General features: G+C 57.5%; 2 protein-coding genes across 4 annotated transcripts in view; one reads left to right on the forward strand and one right to left on the reverse strand.

Annotated features, from left to right (window-relative positions):
* Nucleotides 1–1,716: 1,716 nt before the first annotated feature.
* On the reverse strand, nucleotides 1,717–11,690 carry SOX10 (SRY-box transcription factor 10). 2 transcript variants are annotated; one of them, XM_073213868.1, is made up of 5 exons: nucleotides 11,469–11,690; nucleotides 10,472–10,974; nucleotides 5,756–6,024; nucleotides 3,270–3,424; nucleotides 1,717–1,927 (listed from the first exon to the last, which is right to left on the reverse strand). In XM_073213868.1, exons 2-5 carry the CDS (start codon nucleotides 10,894–10,896, stop codon nucleotides 1,787–1,789), a joined length of 990 nt encoding a protein of 329 aa, XP_073069969.1. In that variant the 5' UTR covers nucleotides 10,897–10,974; nucleotides 11,469–11,690; the 3' UTR covers nucleotides 1,717–1,786. The 2 variants fall into 2 exon arrangements, with proteins under 2 accessions (XP_073069969.1, XP_036862891.1); XM_037006996.2 differs by having other exon boundaries at nucleotides 1,717–3,424; nucleotides 11,469–11,689.
* A 1,575-nt stretch (nucleotides 11,691–13,265) lies between these two features.
* Nucleotides 13,266–23,414, forward strand: part of PICK1 (protein interacting with PRKCA 1) — a 75,579-nt gene continuing 65,430 nt past the window's right edge. Inside the window, exons 1-2 of one of the 2 annotated variants that reach the window (XM_037006993.2) lie at nucleotides 13,266–13,460; nucleotides 22,467–22,682. The gene's annotated coding sequence lies outside the window, so the exon portion shown is untranslated. The remainder of the gene's footprint in view (nucleotides 13,461–22,466; nucleotides 22,683–23,414) is intronic. The other variant, XM_073213866.1, reaches the window with a different exon arrangement.

Raw genomic sequence — 23,414 nt, forward strand, 5'->3', positions numbered from 1 at the left:
TGGACAGTTTTTCCCTCAGAGTATAGGTAATAGAATTATTTAGTGGGGTACATAGGGCCGGTCCCTCTTGATCTCAATCTTTTTTATTAGTGACTTGGATGAGATTATTCAAGTTTGCAGGTACATAAAGCTCAGAAGGAGAGCTAAAAAGTTAGATTCAGAATTTTCAAAGATTTAATATAGGTGGGGAAATGGTCAAATCCATCAATATGAAATCTGTTAAAGATCAGTATCTACAGCACAACAAAATAGAAAAAAAAACACCAGAAAATAGCTTATATGCAGTATGGAGTGATCTGACTGGACAGCAGATACTGTCTACAAGGCAGGGAGGGGTCAGGAGTCACCACTGCGCTTCACGGGAGCCAGCAGTTGTGGGAAGGTTGCCTGAGACGCTACATGATGCAGCTTCCAGATGGGCATTTGCCCCCCTGGGGGACTGGGTTAGTTCCTGGTGTGCCGTACCCCCAGGTCCTGACCACGAAGTGAGGGGCTGACCCCCATGGATAGAAGAGATGGATAATGGGCTCGGGGTGCAGGTCTGGAGCAGCGGAAGGGGCATGGCTGCAGATTACAAGCGGAATAGTGCCTGCACCCATGGGCCTGTGGAAGAGATGGTGGTTAGGAGCACGAGCCTTGGAGTCAGAGCTGGCTTCCGAGTCTGGTAGCAGCACCCTTCTAAATCGGGACAAGAGTTGGACCCCGTCCCTCACAGGCCTGAATGATATAAGGCCCTCACAAGGCCTTTGGCCAGGGGGCACCCAGAACCTGGTAGCAGTTAGTTACTCTGAGCTGGGTATAAGGAAGACTTGCAACTCTCAGAGCCGTCCATCAGTAGAGCCCAATGGTGAAGAGTTTTCCCTGCCCCTGAGGTGGAGTGGCTCCTGGTCCCTGAGCACAGGTTGGAATTCCGCTGAGGAAGGAGCTCTTGGGGAGTAAGCATGGGAGGAGTAAATTGCAAGTCTGCCATCCTGGGTTTACATTCAGACACAGCAACTGCTGTGAGGACTCAGCTAGATCCTGGAGTGGCTGATATGTGTGTGTGTCTGAGGGGAGGTGGCAGGTGGAGGGGTGCAGAGGAGAAGGCCCATCCACATATCCTAAAGGACCAGGCCTGCTGGCTGCTGACAGCAGGACATCAGGCTTGACCCACCTTTCTTTCAAATACTGTCCCTTGATGGGTATTTTACGTTATCTGCCTTGGTAAGTGCCTCCTCTCTGCTGGGCATGCAGAGGGGCTGCTGGGAAGGCGCTCTTGCTGAGTTCCAGCTTGAACCTGCAAGTGGACCCCCTGCACTGTGGGGCACAGCTCGTGGGGTGCAGGGAAGAGCTCCCACCTGGGGCCTCAGTCCTGACCACACACCGACCCCACTGGGCCCCCAGTGGTCCTAGCACACCACATTGCCCTACCTCCTTAGGGAGTGAGGAGACCTCTGGATTTCTATGCTTTGCGTGCCACCCCTAGCTACTTAGAGAAAGCATGTGAGGAATACAGGTATAGGGATAAGAGACCAAGAGACAGGCCAGGTCAGGCCCACCAAACAGGTAACCGGAACCTTTAATTTTATTATGTGGAATGCTTAATGCAGAGTTAATAGGGGCTGGAGTATACCTAGGACAGGGGACAGGGGCAAGGGAGCTACTGAGATAAATAAGAGGAGGCGGTAATGAGTTACATGTGGATTGTGGGGTCTGCAGAACAGGAAAATAGGGGCAGACAGAGCTACATACTTTATTCAGATACCACTGGGAGGCAAAGGGCAAAGGCCAGGGCAGAATGTACAGGTCAGGAGTTTAGTGTCTTCAGCCTGCTGCCAGCAACCTGGTGCTGGGCCCTGCGTCTCCTGGAGCTGAGGGTTTGGGTCTGAGCATCTGTAACTCTGGGAAGCCCAAGGACTTGGGGCTGACAGAGCAGAGACCACAGAGCCTGGCGAGGAAAGAGGGAGCTGGAGGGGAGCCTGCAAGAAAGGCTGTGAAGCCCCAGGCCCCTCACCTCCTGGGATGCGCCTCAAGGTCCGGGAGGTTGTAGTGGAATAGGACGGGGGCCCTCTTTCTTGACAAAGAATGAGGTTATTGGCACAGAATTGGGTTTGGGGGCCTCTGTGCCAATTCCTTCCTGTGTTCAGGAGGGGGCAGGGCACTGAGAGGACGGAGGAGACCTCCCTCTGAGCCTCCACCCACCCCCATGGCCCCTGAGGCTGTTCCAAGCTGTCCTCAGCCCAGAGGGCAGATGGAGCCCGCTCCTGACAGGGGCGCAGGGCTCTGGTTGGCCTTGCTCTCAGGTGCGTGGCCCAGGGGGCACAGGTTCTGTCAGACTCTCACGCTCCACAAGAGCACACATGGACACACGGAGCGGCAAGGCCTCCGGTTACCATCCGACCCTAGATGCCTTCCCACGCCCTGGGATGAGGGTTGTTCCGGGGCTTGGGGGTGGGAAGGTGCGGCCCCTCATCGTTCAGCTAGGGGCATCAGTCAACCTCCTCCTCCTCTGCCCAGCCCAGCAGCCTGGGGCTTCGCCTGGGCTGGAGCCCGGATGGGATGGGGTGGGGTCATCAAAGGCAGTGAGCCAGACAGAAAGCTGACCCTCAGCTGTCAGCCTCTGCAGCCTCCTCCATAGCCAGCACCAGGCCTAGGATGGGCAAGGAACAGGGCACAAGGGCTGGGGGAAGGGGCATGCTACCCAGAGGGATCTGGTGGTGGTGGTGGTGACAGGACCCCCTTTAAGGCCTGGACAGGGTTGTATATACTGGCTGCTCCCAGTGTGTGGGACTGTGGGACTGGGGCCCTGAGGGGCTGGGGTCAGAGATGGCCGTGTAGAGGGGCCGCTGTGAGGGCCCCATGTAGGAGAAGGCTGAATAGAGGCCAGAGGCCTGGCCTGAATGGCCATAATAGGGTCCTGAGGGCTGATGGTCAGAGTAGTCAAACTGGGGGCGGGAGATGGAGGGGAAGGCGGAGCCATAGTGGGGCAGACTGAGGGAAGTGTAGGCGATCTGTGAGGTGGATGGCTGGTCGGTATAGTGCGGAGGCCCCTGGGGCCCCGCGGTCTCTGTCTTCACCTGGGCTTTGGCATCCACGCCAGGTGGCGAGACTGTGGGCAGAGCCACACTTGGGGGCTTGGAGATCCAAGCCGAGTGTCCACTGGCCACAGCCAGGGCGCTGCCCAGCCCATAGCCAGCTGCTGAGTAGCTGCCCACGTGGCCTGGGTGCCCATTGGGCGGCAGGTACTGGTCCAACTCAGCCACATCAAAGGTCTCCATGTTGGACATTACCTCATGGCTGATCTCACCGATGTCCACGTTGCCGAAGTCGATGTGTGGTTTCCCACCCTCCCCCATGGAGCGCCCATCCCGCTTGGGGTCTGCCTTGCCCGACTGCAGCTCTGTCTTTGGGGTGGTCGGAGGGGTGGGTGGGCCATGGCTCTGGCCTGAGTGGAGGGAGAGAGAAAGAAGTGGGAAATGAGGTCAGAGGCTTCTGGATTCTGATGATTCACCTTCAGACGAGATGCCTGAGGAGACTGAGGGCTGATCACTGTGTGACCTTGTAAGTAGTACATGTTTGGGAGCCCCACTTGGCATTTATTTATGTAATGGCCTTGGGTTGATCTCCAGTTATTACAAAATTCCCCAGTTTTAGGGATGCCTCCTATCCAGAGTGGTACTCTTTCTCTCACCCACCTCTTACGTTACTTTGAAAAACCTTTCCTGTTGTCAAATTCTTCCCCACATCAGCTGAAGCTGGCTTCCCTCCCTGCTCTCCTTGTTCCCTAGCTGTTGACCCTGATGGGGATCTGGCCCATTGATCTGAGCTTGCCTGCTTTCTCTGCGGCACGCGCTTGGCCTCTGCTGCTGCTCTCCTGGCTGGCCTCACCCGCCCTCATCACTCTTGCTTCTCACTTCTCCTGGCTTGCCCGTGCCTCCTCCCACCTGGCCCCCAAACAGCAATGTGGTCCTTCCAAACACATCCTTCCTCCCAAGCCAGTTCAAGTGCCCCTTGCTCCAGGAAGCCCTCCCTCTGGCCAGTCCCACTGCCATGCTGTCAGCTCCCATCACTCCCTAGGCTGTGCCACCCTATTGCTCCTCCAGCTGGTTTTCCCTGCTTGCTCAGGAGAACACTTACATAGCTGACCTGCGCCATCCTTGTTCTTCTGTCGGTCCATTTCTCATTCATACATTCATTCAACAAACACTTAGGGGACACTGCTTAGTGCCAGGCACAGGGCATACAGACATGAATAAAATGGGTCCTTGGGGGAGAGCAAGAGACCTACACAGGGTAGAGGTCTGCATCAGAAATGCTGTGAAGAGGGGATATGCAGAGCGCTCAGAGACTGGAGGAGGAAGCCACCCAGAGAAAAAGCCCATGCCCAGTTATATTCTGAGGTTGTGGTTCTGTACATGGTCCAGGGGCTTGTGTGTGTGTGTGTGTGCGTGTGTGTTCTGGGTGTGTGTGTGTGTGCTTCAGGTGGGGTGGGGCAGGGATGGCTGGACTGGGGATCCCATCCGAGAGGGAACATGTCCATGGTCTGTGAAACAGGAACTCCTTGAGGGCAGATCTCCCTCAGACTGGAGGCAGTGCCAAGTGCTGGAGTGGCCATGTGCTCTGGACTTTAAAGACCAGCCTGGCTTTGCATCCTGGCTCTGTCACTTAGTGTGTGACTCTGGGCAAACCCCTATCTTCTTTAAACCACTTTCCATATCAGTAAAAGAAATGATACCAAGCAATTCAGATGTGGCCTCCTTCTGGAAGCCTCCATTGACCAGAGCCTGGTGGGTTGCTGGGTATCTTTGGAAAGCTGACTGGATGGATGGACAGGTAGATGACTGCTCCCTAGAGTCTCACATAGGCTTCTTTTTAATTCACTTGTCTTCATCCCCACTCCTCCCTCCAGGCTGGGGCTCCTGAGGCCGGGGACCACAACCTCTCTTGTTTGCACCCATGGTGTCTGCTCCTAGGCCTGGCACAAAGGAGGACTTGGGGCATGTTATCTGAAGGCAGAGCTCTGCTCACAGCGACTTCCGTGTGCCTGACCCTATGCACAGCATTCTGTACATTATATGGACACAAGCAAGCAGCCATGGGGCCAGCAGAGGCCCGCATTCAAACTGCCTGGGCTCAGACCTCAGGGTGTGGCAAGTTACTCTGTTTTCTCATCTGTCAAATAAGAGTGACTTGCCACACAGCTGAGGTCTGAATCTAGGCATTGTGGCTGCCAGATCACGGTTTAGAATAAAAGAATAAGTTAATACACATAAGGCAGTTAGCACAGTGCCTGTGCTCACTAATGTTAGCTGGTATTATTATTAATGGGAAGGAAAAAGGTGCCCTATGTCTGGCCCATCTTAGCGTGTGCTCACCATCACATGCAGTGTCTTCCCCATCAGACTGGGATGGGTCTCTCCTCCAGCCGGGCTCCCGTTTCCCAGCGTGGGCCTGTCCCTGCTTTCCCTGTTGTGACGCACCCCCTGGCCTGCACAGCCTACCAGCTGGCCTTCTCACTCAGCAGCAGTGCCCCCTCCATCAGCCAGAGCCCTCTTGCCAACTGCCTGCCCCGGCCCCTGAGTCCCCATTGAGCTTGCTCTGGGCCCCTGCCCCCTAGCTGGGGTGACTGCACAGCCTGGCAAGCCCTCCCCAGGGCCCAGGGCGGTTGTGGGGTGTCAGGGTCTCATGCCTTCCAGCCTTTGCCTCTCCCCACCACCCAGGCTTCTCGTCAGCTCCCTCCCCCACAACTCCCTGCAGCTCCCAGTGCAGCACTCACCTGAGGGGTGCTCGGGGTTCCCGTCGGACATCGGGGAGCCCTCTCCTGGGTGCCGGTGGTCCAGGTGAGCGCTCTTGTAGTGGGCCTGGATGGCAGCAGCCCCACCTGGCTCAGCCTCCCCACCCGGGCACTCCGACTCCCCCTGGGCCGCCTTCCCGTTCTTCCGCCTTCGTGGCTGGTACTTGTAGTCAGGATGGTCCTTCTTGTGCTGCATCCGGAGCCGCTCGGCCTCCTCAATGAAGGGGCGCTTGTCACTCTCATTCAGCAGCCTGGGGTGGGATGGTCAGGGGAGACAGCAGAGGGGCCAGTGTGAGTCTGTCCTGGAAGAAATAAGGCCCCAGGATAGGGAGCCCTCCTGACAGGGCCCAGGGTCAGGACTTGCCAGATTGATTTATGGACTGGAAGATGTGAGGCCCAAGGAACCACAGACTCAGAGGGCCATGGTTGCTGCCCCCAAAGCTCTTGGGGACTGAGGTGGAAGGAGGGGTCAGCCTCTCCTGACAGCCCCTGTGGATGGAGTTAGGAGTAGGAATCGAGCTTATGAGGGGCTTAGAGTTTCCTTCAGTTCAAGAAAAGACTCATCATCAGAGCTGCCTCCAAGTGGAGCTGGCTGCCTCGTTAGCAGGTGAGCTCCCTGGGACTGGAAACAAGCAGCATGGGGAGGGGGGAGAGCCCAGGCTCTGCTCCTTACTAGCTGTGTGACTGTGGGCGAGTCACGTCTCTGAGCCTTAGTTCTTCACCTATAAAACAAGGATGATAATACCTTCTTTACTGGGTGTGGAATGGCCAAGATATTGATGTGAAGCACTTTGCATAAAGCCTGGGGGTAGATGGTGGGTCTCTTGAAAGATAGGTGCTGCTCTAATGCTTCTTGGGGGTGGATGGACAGGAAGGAGGGCTTAACATGGGCCCCCTCAACTCTGGAATACCAATTTCATGAGTTCCAGTGTGGTGGGGCCAAGAGGGCAGGATGTGATTGCAAATTCTCTGTGTTGGGGTCACTGCCTCCTGAGAGATCTCATCCAGGGGTGACAGAGGGTACAGGAAGTTAGACTGTCTTCCCAGATTCTGGGACAGGGGCAGACAGACCCTCACCAGAGTCCAAGACCAGTCAGTGGAGGGAAGCCCTGAAGGCAGTGCCCCTGCCCACCCAACTCCAGCTTCAGGCCAGGGCTGGAGGGTGGGGTGCGATGTGCAAGGCTTGGCTCTCCTATGGTGAGGAGGGCAGGAGTGGGTAGTTTGCAGATGGGGCTCGTAGAAGCTGAGGTCAGGGACTCTGTGGGAGTCTGCCCCTCTGCCCAAAGGGCCTTTTTCTCCAGTGGGTGCCCTCTTCCCCCAGTCAGCAGAAGGCCAAGCCTTCCCTGACCAGGATGGGAGGGGGTGGTCATACCAGGCACCTCCTAGCCGGCAGCAGCATTCCTCTGCAGCTTAGCTTCCCCCAGCTGCCCCTTCCTCTGGGTGCTGGCTGCTGGAGCCCAGCACCCCCTCAGCCACCGAGCCCAGTTTTCTCCAAGGATCCCCCTAGCAGAGTATAAAGTGGAGACCCCAGACCAGCCCTTGGGCGTCAGGGAGTATGACGCAGGCCTTCCTCCCCACAGCAGGCCCCAGGGAGCAGGGGCAGGCTCTAGGGGAGTTGGGAGGACTGCACATGGGGGCAAAGAGCAGCCTCAGCCCCAGCACAGAGCTCTGAGGGATGGCTGGGGACACTGAGTTCCCTCTCCTACTGCAAACCTTCCTTGTGCTCTCTGTCCAGCTGGCCACCAGGCATAGATCAGCAAAAAAATGGCAAGGGGCACAGAGTGGGTCCACAGGTCAGCAGAGAGGGAAGATGCCACATCGCATCCCTCTGTCACCTCCATGCTAGTTCCCAGCAGTACCCTAACCTCCACAGACACCTAGCTCAGGGCACATTGCCACCCAGCCCTAACCCCAGCCCCATCCCTCACAGGCTGCAGACGGCTAACCCCACCTGCAGCTCCAAGCCCAGCCTCACCCAGACCTCCGACCTCAGCTTTTCTCCTAACCCTTAACCCACACTGCCCCAGCATCTCAAACCTAATCTCGACTGCAGTGCAGCCCTCACCCAGCGCTGCCGCCCACCTCCCCATGTCACCCACAGCTCTAACTGCAAACCTAGTCCTCGGTTGTACTTTCCTTCGCCTCTGCCCTCCAGATCACCAGGATTTGGAACAGGGGCAGGAAGAGGAAGGCTGGTTCCCTACCCAAATTGGAAACCCCGACTGGGGGGTTCCCCAGGTGGGGCTCTGTCTGCTGCTCCTGTTGGGGAAGGGGAATGGGTCAGGAGAGGCTCTAGCCTGTGCACCCCCTTTCCAGTCTCTTGGTACTAATTTTTCTTCCTGGGCAGGTCAACTCACAACCAGCACCGTGTGACCAGCATCCAACAGCCCTTTTCCAGGAGGGCACCGAAGGGTAGTGTGACTCCCAGAGCTCACACTGCCGCTTAGGAGCTCGTGTGTCTGATTCGAACCCACAGCCAGCACCCCTCACAGTCTGGCTGCATGTCTTTCTCTTCTCAGGGTTAGGGCCCTTGTTTTCCAGCTCTGCACACCTAACCATCCTCCTTGATGGCCTGTGGGTCACGAGCCTGGGGGCGGGTTTCAGGAGGCGTCCCTGGAGAGACTGGCCAGCCCAGCCCATATCCAAACGCCTCTGGGGACTCCCACCCAGGATCCAGGCTCCCTACCTGTTGGCCTAGCCCTTGATCCTTGCCATTGTTCTGCTATCCTCCTACCCCTGGGGTTAGGTCCTGAACAAGTAGTGCCTGCTTTCCTGATTGCCCCAGCCCAGGTTGGCACCCTGGGCCTCTGTGCACAGCTTGAGTGCTGGTCCAGAACAATTCCTCCTGAGGGAGCCTAAGCCTGGGGTTCTGGGCTGGAGGATTAGGGACAGGGACAGTGGAGGGTCCAATCTTAAATCCTTGGCAATGGGATGGGGGTCCATCCTTGTTTTGATGCTCTCATTGGGCTGGTGCTCTCATGGTCCCCAGGGCCTGCTCAGGCTGCCTGTCCCCCTCCTGGTTGTCTGTTTCTTCCTTGCTCCTCTCTGTCCCACTGCACCAAGGGTCTTGGCCTGGCCTGAGCCCTACCTGGCTGTGGGTGGACCTTGGGCAGAGGAGTGAGCTAGCTTTGACCCCTACTCTGAGTCCACGCAGCAGGTTGGCCACTGAGTCGGGGGCCTGCCCAACATGAACAAAACTGTGAAGGCTGAGAGGGAGGGGAAGGGGCCCCAAGCCTTCAGTAAACACATGGCCAAAGACAGGGCCGGGGGCTGGAAGTGAATCTCTCTTTGTCTCTTGGGGACCCTCCTGCTCCTTCCACCCGCCCCAGCCTTTGGCCTTCTAGCCCCAGTCTCCACTGTGCTGGGCCAGCAGGGGGAGGGCAGCAGCATGAGGGGCCAGGCTCCACTGAAAGCTCAGACCTACTGAAACTCAGATGCGCTCCACTCCTCTCCTCTGCCTCCACCCGCACAGCCTCCTGACCACACCTTAGAGTGAAGGGGTGACCCGCTGCCATCACCATGTTGGGGAGGACCACGGCCGAAGAGTTAGGAGACCTAGGTTCTGGCCCTGGTTCTTGCTACCAGCTGTTACATGGCCTTTGATGTCCCTTTGCCTGTCTGGACCTATCTCTTGGGCAGTCTGGTGGGGAATCAACTACCTTTGCGGGCTTGTACCTCTGGAGTCCATTTTCTTTCTGACCTGCCCAGGACTCCTGGGGGAGGGGGTTACCCTGCTCAGTATATCCCCAAGGGGGCCAGGCCGAGCTCCAAACCTGAGATGAGGGTTAGCAGGCCTCCTCCTTGGAGAGGTATTTTTCCCCAGAGGTTTGGGCTAGTCCTAGGGAACCTGGGGTCCTGAGGGACCCTGGGTAGGCAGGAGCCAAGGTTTCTTCCTGGGTGGGGCCCTCAGCTCCAGCCCTGGGGCGGGAAGGGTAGGAGGTTACTCAGTGCTGGGTGGGGCCCTGGAAAGGAAGATGGCGCCGAAGTGGCAGAGGAAGGTAGATAGAGGCCTGGCAGTTCTGTGATAGGGTGGGAGGGGGAGGCTTCCTTCTGTGTGTCGCCTTCCCCAGGGGATGAAGAACCCTCCTCCCCCAGAAGGATGGGGGCAGGGAAGGCACAGTGAAGGCAGCTGGGATAGGACAGGATCCCGCAGTAGCCGATTTGTCCTCCATGTTTTCCATCCCATATCAGACTCCTGTTTGGATGCCCTATTTTCCTTGAACTGCCCCCCAGTTCTCCAGCTGGCTGCCTCAATTGCCCTGCCTCTCCAGCCAGACCTTCATTTCTTTCCCAAGCATCTCCTGGTCATCCCCCTGAGCACTGGAACTGGTGGCAGTGGCATCCTCGAGTGTGCGTGCCTGCGGGAAGCCTGAGTGAAGGCCTCTGGTGAGGAGCCTTCACTGCCCAGGAAGGCCAAGCCCTACCGCCTGCCACCGACAAGATTCCAACCACGAGGGGGCGTCATCTAGCCAGCTGCCCCGGTGGAGAGACTGGCCTAGGCCGCTGTACGGAGCCAGCGCAACCCCAAAGAGTACTTGTGGGTGAAGGGCGGGCCCAGTGCCCACACCGGTCTTCCAAACCCATCAAGGAGATGGTTGCCCTCAGGAGAAGGGCCCGGGCAGTGCCCATCAAGCCAGAGTTCACCCGCAGAGTGAGGGCCCGCGGGGAGCTTCCTGGAGGCGGGTCGGGGGCGCTCACCTCCAGAGCTTGCCCAGCGTCTTGCTGAGCTCGGCGTTGTGCAGGTGCGGGTACTGGTCTGCCAGCTTCCTGCGCGCCGCCTGCGCCCACACCATGAAGGCATTCATGGGCCGTTTGACGTGCGGTTTGCTCTTGCTGGCGCCGTTGACGCGCACGGGCATGGGCACCAGCGTCCAGTCGTAGCCACTCAGCACCTGGCTGACCGCCTCGCGGATGCACACGGGGAACTTGTCATCGTCCGCCTCGCCGTCCTGCTGCTCCTTCTTGACCTTGCCAAGCTCGCCCGGCCCTGGGCTGGCTCGCAGGCCCGATCCGCCGCCGCCGTCCGGCCCCAGCGAGGGCGCGCTCCCCGGGGACAGGCAGCGGGGCTCCTCGGAGCCCACGGGGCTCAGCTCCACCTCGGATAGGTCCTGCTCCTCGGCCATGTCGCCCGCGGCAGCCGCCGCCTCGGCCACCTCCCCGGGGACCGCCGCCGGGGTCCTTGCGAAGAGTCCAACACCCACCTGGATGGGAGGCAGGGCGCGATGGAGCTGCGGGCTGGGCGCGCAGCCCCGACGGCGGCCCGGGATTGGAAGCAGGCACAGCCCCGAGGTGACGCCCGCCCTGCTGCCCTGAAGCCCTCTGTAGCCCCTGGGGCGCGGGCACATGCCAGACCCTGGCCAGGCCTCCTAGCTCCCGCCTCCACGTCTTCCCACCACCTGGTCCCAACCGTCTCTTGCTGTGGGTGGGTTTGGGTTTTTTTAAAACCTTCTTTTGGGTGGAGTTATGTTGATGGAAAGGAAGAAAAACGGACTCTTTATTCTGCTCTAATCCAGGCTCCTGGAATTTCCCACCTTTTCTCCCACCTTCCCTTCCCTTCTGCCTGCCCCGATGGAGTCTAGAGAAGCTGGTTGCGGGACAGATGCGGGTGCCAGCCTCCCTCCACCCCACGCCCGGCTGCGGGGTCCCAGGCCTGGGCCCAGGCAGGGAGGAGCGGAGGCGCGGGCTGCGCACTCACCTCCTCGGACCGCTCCTCCAGTCTGGGGCTCGTCCTTAGGAAGTGGAAAACCGTGTCCCAAGGTGTGCGGTCCAGCTCGGGGCTGGGGGGTGACGCTGGCGGGATCTGAGGGAGGGGCTGGGGGGCCCTGAACCTCAGGCCACAGCCTTCTCAGGACGGAGCCTGAATGCTCCCCACCAACCACCCTGGCCGGACAGCCTGAGACTGACTGAGCGCTGAGCTGCTGCAGAGGGCTGGGGAAGGAGGGAGGGGGAGAGGGGGAGGGGGAGGGGGAGGGAAGGGCAGAAGGTGGAGCCTCCAGTGCTTTCCTTCATCCCCAACTCTCAGGGCTCCTCTGCCAGACACCCCCACCCTGGCTCCTTGCACTGTCACCCCAGGCCCATCCTGGGGCCTGGGCTCAGTCTGGAAGTTGAAGGAGTGGGGGTGGTCAGGTGGGGAAAGCCAAGAGATACAGGTGGGCAAGGCCAGAACCTGTTGCTTGGAGAAAAACTGGGCCCAACTGGGACCCCCAAACTCTGCCTCAGGTGGCAGATGGGCAGTTGGCAAAAGATTGGGGAGGGATGAAAAGAGGCAGGTGAAGGTTCTATCCACATGCAAGGGAGTCTGGCCTGTGTTGCTTATCTTAAGACATCTTACTGAGTGTGCCCACCGTGGCCAGGCACCACTGGCCAGGCCCTGCTTCCCAGCCTGCCTTATCCTGCCTCCCACTTCCACCCAGGCTGCCCCTTCCTGGCTCAACTTATACAGCAAGACAGAGATCTTGGGTCCACACCTGGTGAGCCAGGGGCCTGCTGGACAGACAGCCCTTGCTCAGCAGAGGTGCCTGCCTTCTCACCAGACCCCAGCACACAGAAGGGCTGGGCTGGTCCCAGGTAAGGGGGCCAGGTAAGGATCAAGTTTCCAGGAGGCTGGTGTGGGGCTGTGCAGGGGATCCTCTGTAAGTAGGCCTGAAAAACTTCTGGGGCCCCGCTCCCTCCACACTGGGCTAATGCCCTCTTGGTGGGGAGAGTTCCGGTCCCTGTTACCATGAAATCCCCCACTCCCCTACCCTGAGAAAGGGGGGAGTTGCCCTGCCTCCCTCTTCCTCCCCTCTGTCCATGCGTCCCCTCAACCCCCTCCCCGAAGGCCTGACTCCCCTCCTTTTCCTTTCCTGCCTGTCATCCAAGGCTCCTTTTTCTCTTCTTTTTTCTAGGTGTCTCTTTCAAAGGTCAAAGCCCCTCTCTTCTCAGCGGGCAGGCGAGTGTCAAGGCGCATCCCAGTGGGTGGGTGTGCACGGAGGGGCAGAGAGCCCAGGCCATGTTGGGGACCACGAGTGGTTCTGAACTCCTCAGCAGCTGAGCAAGGCTGAAGCCCCACCCCAGGGGAGCCCTTTCTGGAGTGGGCCTGGAAAGGGGTCTAGGCACGGCCTCATGCTTGGGGAAGGCCAACGAGGTGCAGGGGGTGGGCAATGGGACACAATAAGGTAGTCACACGAGGCAAAGGCATGTTGGGGGTGGGGGCAGCGGACACTGGAACACACACACACACATGCTCGCACACACGACCAGCCAGACAATCGGGCCAGTGTGTCTGGGGCCTCAGAGCCCAGTGAATTAGGAGTTTGATAAGGGTTTTCTCTTTCTCTTGCTTGCTGGCCTTGGACAATCTCCCCCCAGTTTTCCTCGACGCCACCCCCGGCGCTGCCAACCCTCCTCCCCCCGCCTCCCTTCTCTTCCCTGTGCCCAGACTCTTGTTCAGGGCCTTGAAACAGTGAGCTGTCTTTGTTCGAAATACAGGTGAACGGCAATCATGTGATTAACACACACACACATAAAAAGCTTTTTAACAGCGCCCGCCCGGCCTCAGAACCGCCCAGAGAGGAGCCGCCCTGGATGGACAGAGGGACGGACGGAGGGACGAGCATCCAGTCGGTTGTGTCCGCTTGCCCGCAGCAGTCTCCGACACTCGCTTCTGCCCGCCCGCTGCCCGCCTGCCTGGCATCTCTCTATCCCGGTGGGTCCCCATTCATCCTTCCACCCCTTAGTTCCTCCTCTTGGAGGGAAGGACCTCCTTGCTCCTTGTGGCGTCCATGATTAGGGACTGAGACCCCCCAGGGGCAGGGAGGGGTGGCTGTGGAGGGAGAGGACCAGGGTAGGAAGCCGGGTGTGGGGTCGCACAGCTCCTGTCTCCGACTCCCCGCCTCCTCCTTGCCTCTCCTCAGCCCAGCTGTGCCTGGATGGGGGTGGGGGGGCAGTGGGCGCTCTGGGTCTGCAGAGAAGCCACACTGGACAGAGGGGGCCTCTCTCTCCCCCTCCCTCTGCCTCTTCCCCTCTCTTCTCTTTTCCTCCTGTTTGCTCAGCTCTGTGCTTGTGCTTTCAGCTGAGAGGTGCAGGTGAGGCAGGTGGGCCTGCGGGTGCAGGGTAAAGGCTGTCAGATGCCCAGGCTGTGGGGCTGGCGGACCCCTGTTGTGAACACTCTCCCCCACCCCTGCTGGCAACTGTGACCCCTCCATCCCATCCCGGGCCCTGGGGGCCTAGCTTTCTCCAGCAGGGATGGTGAAGGCCCCATATTCATCCCCAGAGATCACCGTGTTTGAAGATGCGGGAAGGGTCCTGGATGAAAGTGCATTGACCTTGGTCCTTGACAGAACAACCAGGTGGGCCAGCGCCACCTTCTAGGGCCACTGCTCCCTTCCCTGCTAGGGGTGGGAGAGGTCCCTTTCCTCTCATTCCTGACCTTTCCCCAAGGATGCTGGTGACCCCCTTCCCATACTCCCAGCCCAGTCTGCCCATCCTTGGCAAGGTGTGGTGGTCAGTGGGCCCTGTGGCCTGTCCTCTCTGCCCCTGACAGGGGCCAAAGTGTGCGTGTAATGCTGGAGATTCAGGCTTCCTTCCCAGGGCAGAGTGGGCTCTGAGGGGCAGTGGGGTTTTCCGGGGGTGCAATCTGGGTTCTGTTGAGACCGATTCCTGATTTACTCCTCAGACGTTCCCTGAGAGGAGAGTGGACGAAATTCTGTTAATCAAACAGAGAGCCAGCCAGGACCCTGGCAGAGCTGCTTTGGGTCATCAGTGACCCTTTGCCCCTTAACGCCCCAGGTCTTCTTCCTAAGGCATGGTCCTCTTTGTGGAAGGCTCCACTCTTAGTCATGGTGTCGTGTGTCCATGTCCCCCACCCAGTCTCTCACCTGTCACCTGAGGCAATGGTCACATCCCTTCCTGCTTGCCCCTTGGGACACACTGAGATGAGATGGGGAAATCTGCTTTTTGGCAGAGCCAGGGGCCATACAGAAATGAGGGGTGGTGCTGGTCAAGTTGAGTCTCTGCTCCAGCCTCAGTTTCCCCAGGTGGGCATGAGACTATCTTCCTGACTCAGTGACAGGGCTGAGGGCCAGATGAGGGAACACTGGGATGCATTTTACCTCTGTACGTACCGTGTGCATGAGACCTGAGTGGTCCAGGGTGTGGGCTCTCTGGGTCCCTCAGACCTGTGTTCCCCTCCCAGCACCTCAAACACACACTACCCATACCCACCACAGTGCCCCCAGGGGCCTTTCATCTTTACCTGCTGGTTTGTGGAGAGGGGATTGGCCTAGGGCAGTGCACAACAGAAAGGTGTGCAGAAGCACCTGGCTCCCATTCTTTAGGCCTTGAGTGGGGCCTGAGATCCTACATTTCCAAACAGTTCACAGGCAGTTGGCTAGAGCATTGATACTAATTCTTACTGAACTTTAGAATCCCGTGTGGAGTTTGAAAAAAATACTGAAGCCTGTATTCCACTGCAGACTGGCTAATTTGGAATTTCTGGAATGGGTTCCAGACGCGCTTACTTTCTGAAGCTCCTAGACTTTGCTCTTCCTCACCGGGAACTCTGGAACCCTGAGGCTCTGATGATCCCCTGCAGGGCCCCAAATCTTCCAAATCCCCAGACTTGGAGGGCAGAACTACAGTTACACTGGGGTACATGGAGAGTTGCAAGGTATGGCAGGTGAGGGGCTATGCACTGGGGAGAGGGAGGGCTAAGGGGCATGGGTCAGGGGTCAAGGGTACAATAGTGACCAGGACAGAAACTTAGTCTAGCTGAGTATATAGAGAGTGTGTGAGGGCTCCCTGGAATGTTTCCTAGACACCCCCACCTCGAGAGAGGCTACAGTCTGCTAGGTTTGGGGTATAGTTGAAAAAGCACTGACTGCACTTGGAGTCAGGAAATCCTGCCACTAGTAAATGTTGGCCTTTAGCAAATTATGCTAATAACCTCTCAGGACATGTTTTTTGCATGTGTAAAATGTCTATAATTTTATTTATCACTATATTCCCAAGTGGATGGGAGAATTACATAATGAGACTACGCATGCATACCCAGCTCAATTTTTGGTGCATAGTAAGTGCTCAATAAATAGCAACTAGGAAAAGTAGTGTGTGTACTAGGAGGTGGGAAGAGTGCTTACTTCAGCCACTGTGGACTTGCCTTCAGGAGTTTATAATCTGCCTGTTGAGTCCCCAAATCAGACCAGGGTGGTGTGTGATAAGCTCCTCCTGGGTGGGCCTCCCCTGCGGGTGCCCCCTCACCAGCAAAGGTGCACACTTCCAGAACCTCCCTGTGGGCTGGCCCAGCTCTGAGAACTCCTGACACCTGACTCATTGAGTCCTCTAGGTGCTGTTATGATTCTCATTCCAGGAAGGAAACTGAGGCACAAAGGGGTTGAGTAACACCTGAGCTCACCAGGATAATGATGGGTACGTAGGAACCAGCACTGGTAGCGTCCATCCCGAGTCCAGCCCCTGGCCACTCCACTCTGCTGCCACTAGACTCTGGGCACAGCCACAGGGGCAGTCCTCTCCTCCTTCCTGCCCCCAGGCCTTTGCACTTGCCCTGTGACCTCCCTAGGCACCTCTTGCTGCCCAGTTTGGAGGCCCTGTCTTCAGGGGCACACTCCTGGACCCTTTGGTTGGAATTCTGTTCCTCTACTACTTTCTTGCCAAGTAGGAGTCGGCTTGTACCTGCCTCACCTCCTCATATACAGACTTAACATCGAGGCCAGTCCCTTCTTCCTCCTGGTTGACCCCTGAAGGCAGGGCCACGCCTTCCTCTTGGCCTTGGCTTCTCCAGGGCCCAGCACCACCAGAAAGAGTCTTCCCTGAGTTGAGCTGCTGTCAGAGTTCCAAGGAGGAAAAGATTGGGGAGGCTGGAGTGGGCAAGACTGGCTTCCTGAAGGCAGAGGGCTTGAGCACCAGAGCAGGCAGGGAGGAGGACAGCAGCATTCCGGAGCCTGTTCCAGCAAGGGCTCTCAGCCATTACTGTATCTGGTCCAGGCCGAGGAGTCCCGGACCCGGGCCAGGAAGGCAGCTTCTAGGGCCTGAGCCTCCCTTCCCCTCCCAACTCCACCCTCTCTGGGAACAAGGAAGCTGGGGCCAGTGCCTAGTGCTGCCCGGGGGTAGCCAGCCTCTGCCCTCTTCTTAGAAGCCCTCAGAGGAGACTTCTTGTCCTTGTCATCCTGAGGCAGTTGCTGGAAAGCCCTTCCTGGTGTCTCCCCTGAATCTCTCACTGTGGTGAACTTTTGTGAATGTGCATCTGTGTCGGCCCTGAGCCAGCAGCTGGGGTGGGGAGGTGATGGAGCCAGACCCTGGCCTTGAGGGGCCCAGATTCTGAGGAGAGACTCCCATGGAAACCTGGAACCCTGGACAGCTGAGGCCCTCTACAGAAACCCCAGGCCTGGGGTCAAGTCCCAGCTGAGCTATGGAGGCCCCATGTTGCCCAGGTCACCTTCCCTCTCTTGGCCTCAGTTTCCCCATCTATAAAACAAGGGTCAGGCTAGCTTGTGTCTGAGGTTGTTTCCAGATTTGCTAGCCTGTGAATTATATTTCAAAACAAGAGGCCAATGTTTCACCCAGTGTTTCCAAAGTGGTGCCTCAGTCCCTTGGGGTTTCTCAGACATTGGTTGGCATCACTTGAAAAGAGTTTGGGGGGCAAATTAAGTTTGGGAAACACTGCTTTCCATATTCTCTATTCTGTTGGCCAGGCCTGGAGCCTCCCCTGCCTCCTGCCTCACTCACTTTTCTGGCAGGACATTGTTCCTTCTAGGGTGTATATCTGTGAGCTGGGTCTTTCTCGCCTTCTTCCATGGTGCCTGGCATGTGGAAGGGGCACAGTGATGGAAACAAAAGAATTCCCTGCAGCTGGATGAACATACTAGGGGCAGCGGAGTGTGGTTCCCTGGAGTCTGAGAGTTCCAGGCTTGAATCCTGGCACCCCCACTCATGTCCTTGACAAATGACCTAACATTTCCAAGTCTCAGTTTCCTTCTAGGTTGTGGCGAAGATGAAACCAGATAATGTATGTAAACACTTAGGACAGTGCCTGGCACTTTATGGGGCTCAATAAATGGCAGCTATTGTTATTAGCCTCTTGGTGAGCTGCACTCAAAGGGTGGCTATCAGTTGACCTTGAGTTTGATGGTAGTCATTGCTGCTTGTCCTAAGTGCTGTCATCATCGACTCCCAGAAACCCTGGAGGCTGGCAGAGCAAGGGCAGGGACATCATCCACTTGAACGAAAGCAGGAAGGGAAGTGACTGACTGTGACTGGCTGAGGTCACATGACTGTTTGGTCACGGAACTTGACCTCTCTGCCGTGACTTTTTGCCGCCGTTTTCCCGAGGACCTACCCTAGGCAAGGCTCTGCTGTCTGTGGGGAAGTTAAAAGGGGCGAGTGCTCAGCTTGTCTTTAGGGAGCCGGGAGTTGGTGCCTTCATTCATACATTCCCACACACTTAGTAGGCAGTGTGGTGCAGACACACGTGCGGACAAAGAGAGTGGTCAAGATGGAGGAAAGCAAGGAAGGATGGGGGAGGGCAGAGGGTGGCCTTTATCAGAGGGCACCCTTGGTGTTGCCCCTGAAGGGGGCTGCTGCTGTTGGAGCAAGGTGGGCTGCATGTAGCTAATGAGAGGCCTTTGTCGTTCTGTTCCCTTGCAGGGAGGAGCTTGTCCAGGTTGCCCAGTTTAGGAAAAGACCGGAAACACTCAGGTCTTCCCATTCCACATTCCCTGTCATTACCCTCTGTCATCAGGGGCATTACCCATGACCAGGGCTGTGGATGCAACAGAGCAGGGGATGGAGCTTGGCATGAATGGAGCCAAGGGTGCCCATGTGAGGTTGCTCTGGGAGCTCATGCCTGCTCTCACCAGGTTTCCTTCTGTCCTCTGAAATTGAAACTGTGGTGCAGCAGGATTTTTGTATTTGTGTGAGCTCCAAGGGGCCTTTGATGATGTCACTTTATAATGAAAAAGTGAGCTGAGTGATGACAAGGCTGAGATCTGGAGCCAGACCAGGGTTCAGATGTGATCTCTGTCCCACTAACTGGCAGTGGGGCTGGGCTAGTTATACCATTTTCCTGTGCTTCAACTCCTCCATCTGTAAAATTAGGATAACAATTTAGGCCTCATGGGAATACTGCAATGAAGAAAACAAAACAAAACAAGAAATAGCAGGGGCTTAGCACAGTGCCTGGGACAAAGGTAGACATAGTGATTGCCTTCTCCCAGCCATTTCAAAGGCAGGTTGATGTCCAGCGTTTTCTGGGTAGGACACCTAATGTACTGGGTATGATAGTGTCTTGGATAAAACATCCAGAAAAATCTCTTGCCTTTCTAGGGGGAGAGTTGCACTTACTGGGATAAGGGCAAGGGACTTGGGCACAGCCCTGGGGGTGTGCTCGCATGCCCAGGTGCTTTGGTTCAGGCAGAAAGTATAATATATCCAGTAGGCTGCCAGACATGGGGATTTTATATCTGTCTTGCTTCCCTACCAGAAGTCAGAGATTTGAGTGTCCCCTGTTTTAGGCTGGAACCGTGAGTGGAAGTCTAGGCTTTGGCAGGTGCAGTGGGAGGAACTGCTTCTGACTGCCAAGTTCCTGAATCCTGCTGTGTGACCTAGGGGAAGCCAGCTGCCGTCTCTGGGTAAATTCATTCCTTTATCTGTACAATGAAGGAGTTGGCCTCTGACACCTTTGGGAGCTTTCATATTTATTATCAGCAGTTCTAGGGTTCAACAGCAAAAGGCCTACATCTGGTTTTGTCTCCCTGAGGCAGCTGCTCAGGGCTGGACATGTGAGCACATAGCAGGTGCTCAATAAGTGCTTGTTGAACCTCATTGACCAGGGAGACAACTCACTAAAGACCTTGCCCACTTATTCCCCCAGAGAGCCTGGCCCTGGCCTGAGTTATATCATTCCTGTTAGCCCTCTGGGGACAGGACCCACTCATTCTCCACAAGCCATTTACTCACTTGTCCTAAAGCACACGGTGGACAGATTGAGTCAGTGGTTTTTCTCATGGCTTTTAAGATTCAAATCCCAAATTTTCAGCCTGGCCTGGCGTGAGCCGGCCCCACTGTCACCCTGAGCTCCAGCCCCCCAGCCCCTTGCACCCAAGCCTCTCAGCCTGAATGCCCTCCCTCCACAGAACGCTCTGCCGCCGTCATCTCATTGGCCCCTCCTCTGGGCTCACCCTAAGGGTCATGCCTACAGAGACCCCTCCCCATCCTCCAGTAGCAGTTCTTCTCTCTGACAGTACCCCACCTTTTCCTTTATAGTACATGCTGCAATTTATGATTATATATTTATTGTGAGATTAGTTATTCATTGTTCGTCTTCCCACAAAGATGTTAGCTTCATGAATCCTCATTGATCAGCTGCCTGGTATACCAGAGGTGCTCCGTGAATGAGTGAATGAATGAATGAATGAACAAATGTAGCCTCATAGGGAGGACGTATAGTGGGAGGGATAATGGAAGGCCTCGAGAGGCGGAGAGCAGGGAGGGAGGAGACCTAGGGCCTCTCCTATGATGGAGGCAGGTGTCCTTCCTTCTCTGGAACTGGGGCCCCTGCAGGCCTCGTCTGGGTTTAGTGGGACACTGAGCCCCTGAGGACCTAGAGAAGAGGAGCAGGGGTGCAAGGCCTGAGCCTGTTCCCTGGCCAGCTCCACCCCTTCCCCAGCAGGCAGGAAGGACAGGACAGATCTGTCAGCTTCAGACACCACTGCCCCAGGGGACCCAGCCCTGAGCCCAAGGAGGCCAAGGGAAAGAGGGGGGGACAGGAAGCGCCCGGTCTTCCCCTCCTCCCTCCTGCCCCACCCTCCGCCCCCATCTCTGGCTAGAGCCCGAAGCCCCAGGCCTTGGCACTCGGGGGACGGGGGTGGGGAAATGGGGGACAGAAATCCCATTTTGGCCCAATGCCTTCCTCTCTCTCATTTGATTTCTGGGCCTCAGGGTGGCCACTGCCCTGGCAGCTCCAGGGGAGCTGGGCCTGGGCCTTGAGGCTAGGAGGACAGAGGTAAAGGGAGAGGGCAGTGCCCATTTAAGCCCTTCCTGTGTGCCTGGCACTGTGTGACCCACACTGCAGCTCTCGGCTGGGACCTGGGAGACCTCACTGTGAGACCCAGCTCTGCCGAGAATTGCGGTGTGGCTGGGGTGGGGCACTGCTCCTCTCTGGCCTCCTCATCCGACGGTGTGGCCCTCATCTGACAGTGCTGGAGAGCTTGTAAATACTAACTCCCAGTCATAGATTTGGGCAGGAATGTTGTTTTAAAAGCGCCACTGTGATGATGTTGTGGTTGGTGCTGGGACTATTGGTTACTGGCTCTAAGGCCTCTTGCCCAGCCATCCTTCCCAGCGTCCTGGCTTCCGAGGCGCCATCCTCACTGCCATGTCCTGAGCATGGCCTATGCTCTGGGCCCTCTGAAGGCAGGTGAGAGCCTGTCCTTCCCCTAAGTGCTGGAGTACAGTGCGGTGCGGGGCCACGTGGACCGGCCAGGGGCACCGGGCACCTGGGAGGGGCCCAGAGCAGCACAGCCAGGGCTGCCCCCACCTCATCCTTTGACCCTCTTTTCTACTTCCGTTTCTCCTCCCACCATCGCTTCCTCTTCCTCCCCCTCCTGTCCACAGCCTTCCCTCTGGGAGGCTTCATAATTTTGAGGCTGCAGTGGGCTGCTTCTGTCACCCGTTCCCGCCTCTCCCTGTCTTGTCATTCCTCCTTCCGTGCGCCTGGCTGTGCTCTCAAGGTCCCCCTCGATCTCGGTCACCCTCTCCATGTATCCTCTGTCTCCGCCCCCACCCCCTGACCACCCCTTACCTGCCCTGTCCCTGCCTACCTGGAAATGTGGGGTGGGTGCCAGGGGGCGGAGGGCCCTGGGAAAACGAGAGAGATGAAACAGGAAACAACTTAAAGAAACTAAGATTTGGGCAAACAATTGCAGAGCAGCTACTGAGGCTAAGGGCACTGGGCCTCCTGTCCCGACCTGCCTGGCTCCAGCCCATGTTCCCTGCTTGCTTCTCCCCAGGCCACCTTGCCTGGTCCGTCTTCACGCGCTGGTCACCCTGTTGCTCCTTTCGGCCTGTGCCCACCACCCCATCTCTCTCTTCCTATTCTAGCCACACTGCCACTGCCTCTGAGGTCTCCCTCCCCTTGTTCCCATGCCACTGTCTAGTGGGGACAGGCAAGAGATAAGGCAGGGGGACGAGACAGCCCCCTCTGAGCTGCAGACTGAAGGATTCGTACCTTATCCTGGGGCAGGAGGCAAAGGCTGCCTGCACTGAGGGCAGAACAGGGCTTTGTGTCCCCTTCACGCATGAGCTTTCTTTCTGTCACCCAAACAGCCACCGTGATTGGCTCAAGGTCACACAGTAGGCCTCCAAAACTGGGGTGGCAGCAGGGAAAGGGTGGAAAATGGACGTGGAGGGAGATGGGGAGGGAGAAAGCATGTGGTTCAGAAGGTGGGGACACGAGTCCAGGTCTATGCCACCAACTAGCAGAGGGATGGAGACCACGCTCTCCCCCGGCTGATCAGGGAGGGGCTGGCCTAGATGGCCTGTGAAGCTCTTCCCACTGCCATTGTCTAAGCTGGCAGAGGTGGGGTGGGAGGGGCCAGGAAAGGAAGGGACAGTGGGCTTTGGCTCAACAGATCGGTTCTTTCTCCATCCTCCGGACTTAGAGGCTCAAAGAGGCCATGTACCTCTTGTCTCTTGTCAGTGACCTGCCTGGACAGGTGACATCCTGCCTCCAGTCCTGTTAACCCTCTCAAAGGCCAAGATGGGACTGAGGGCCTGCTCATCCCAGCTGTCCCTGGAAGGAGCTTCACTTGGGACCAGAGACATCAGGCCGGCCCTGCGGAGGCTGTAGGCCCTGAGCCTGCCACATTCTGGTGGAGAGGCCTCTTGGCTGCCAGGGCCGGGCTGAGAGCCTCAGGTGAGGAGCTGGGGTCAGGCTTCAGGGGAAGCTGGGTGGTCCTGCTGTCCCATTCTGGGGACATTATTACAGGAGCCCTGGGCTGGAAGACTCCCTCTCTGTACCTTACCTGCTGCTGGCCCCCTGGCCCTGGGTGTGGGGACATGCAGAGGAGCAGCCAGGAGAAGGGTTAAGTCAGGAACTCTTGGGATGGCTTTGGCCACGGCTATTCCTCTGGGAGAGGAGAACAAGGGGCCCATTCTGTGTGTGGGAATTAATAGCAAAGAGTCATCTGGGGTGTCATTCAAGCCCTGATCGGCTCCCAGAGGAATGTGCAAGAGAGAGAGTGAGGGAGAGAGTTGGGGGCAGGGGAAGAGGCCTGAGGCAGGGATGTCACAGGAAGGACATCGGGGTCTGGCTGGCAATAGAAGCCCACCCTGATGGGCAGGCCCACGGCCCAAAGACAGGCACCTGTTTATCATCACAGATGCATCCCTGTCCTTACCCGGCATGGAGACCCCCTCTGGTCATTCCCCCACTATGGGTCTCCTTCTCCTATCTTCCCTCTTTCCCATTAGGCTGCACCCTCCGCCCCCCCTGTGACTGTCTCCCCTGAGGCCTGGAGCCCAGCCCAGGCTGTGGGCCTGTTGGAGCAGGCTGCCAGGCCTGCTCTCCTGGGCGCCCCCAGCCTGCGCCATCCTTGCCCAGGGGTCCTTGGTGTTACTAGTAGGAGTGGCCCTGAGGCTGGCACTG

Source organism: Manis javanica, chromosome 10, assembly GCF_040802235.1.
Source record: "Manis javanica isolate MJ-LG chromosome 10, MJ_LKY, whole genome shotgun sequence".
Classification (NCBI taxonomy): Eukaryota; Metazoa; Chordata; class Mammalia; order Pholidota; family Manidae; genus Manis; species Manis javanica.

What these genes read in the sequence shown, in the direction of transcription:
- SOX10 (XM_037006996.2), bottom strand. Translation starts at nt 10,896, where the DNA reads ATGGCCGAGGAGCAGGACCTATCCGAGGTGGAGCTGAGCCCCGTGGGC. An exon ending in ACGCTGGGCAAGCTCTGGAG is followed by an intron (nt 6,025 to 10,471) that starts GTGAGCGCCCCC and finishes ATCCCACCCCAG; the next exon opens with GCTGCTGAATGAGAGTGACA. An exon ending in GAACCCCGAGCACCCCTCAG is followed by an intron (nt 3,425 to 5,755) that starts GTGAGTGCTGCA and finishes CCCTCCACTCAG; the next exon opens with GCCAGAGCCATGGCCCACCC.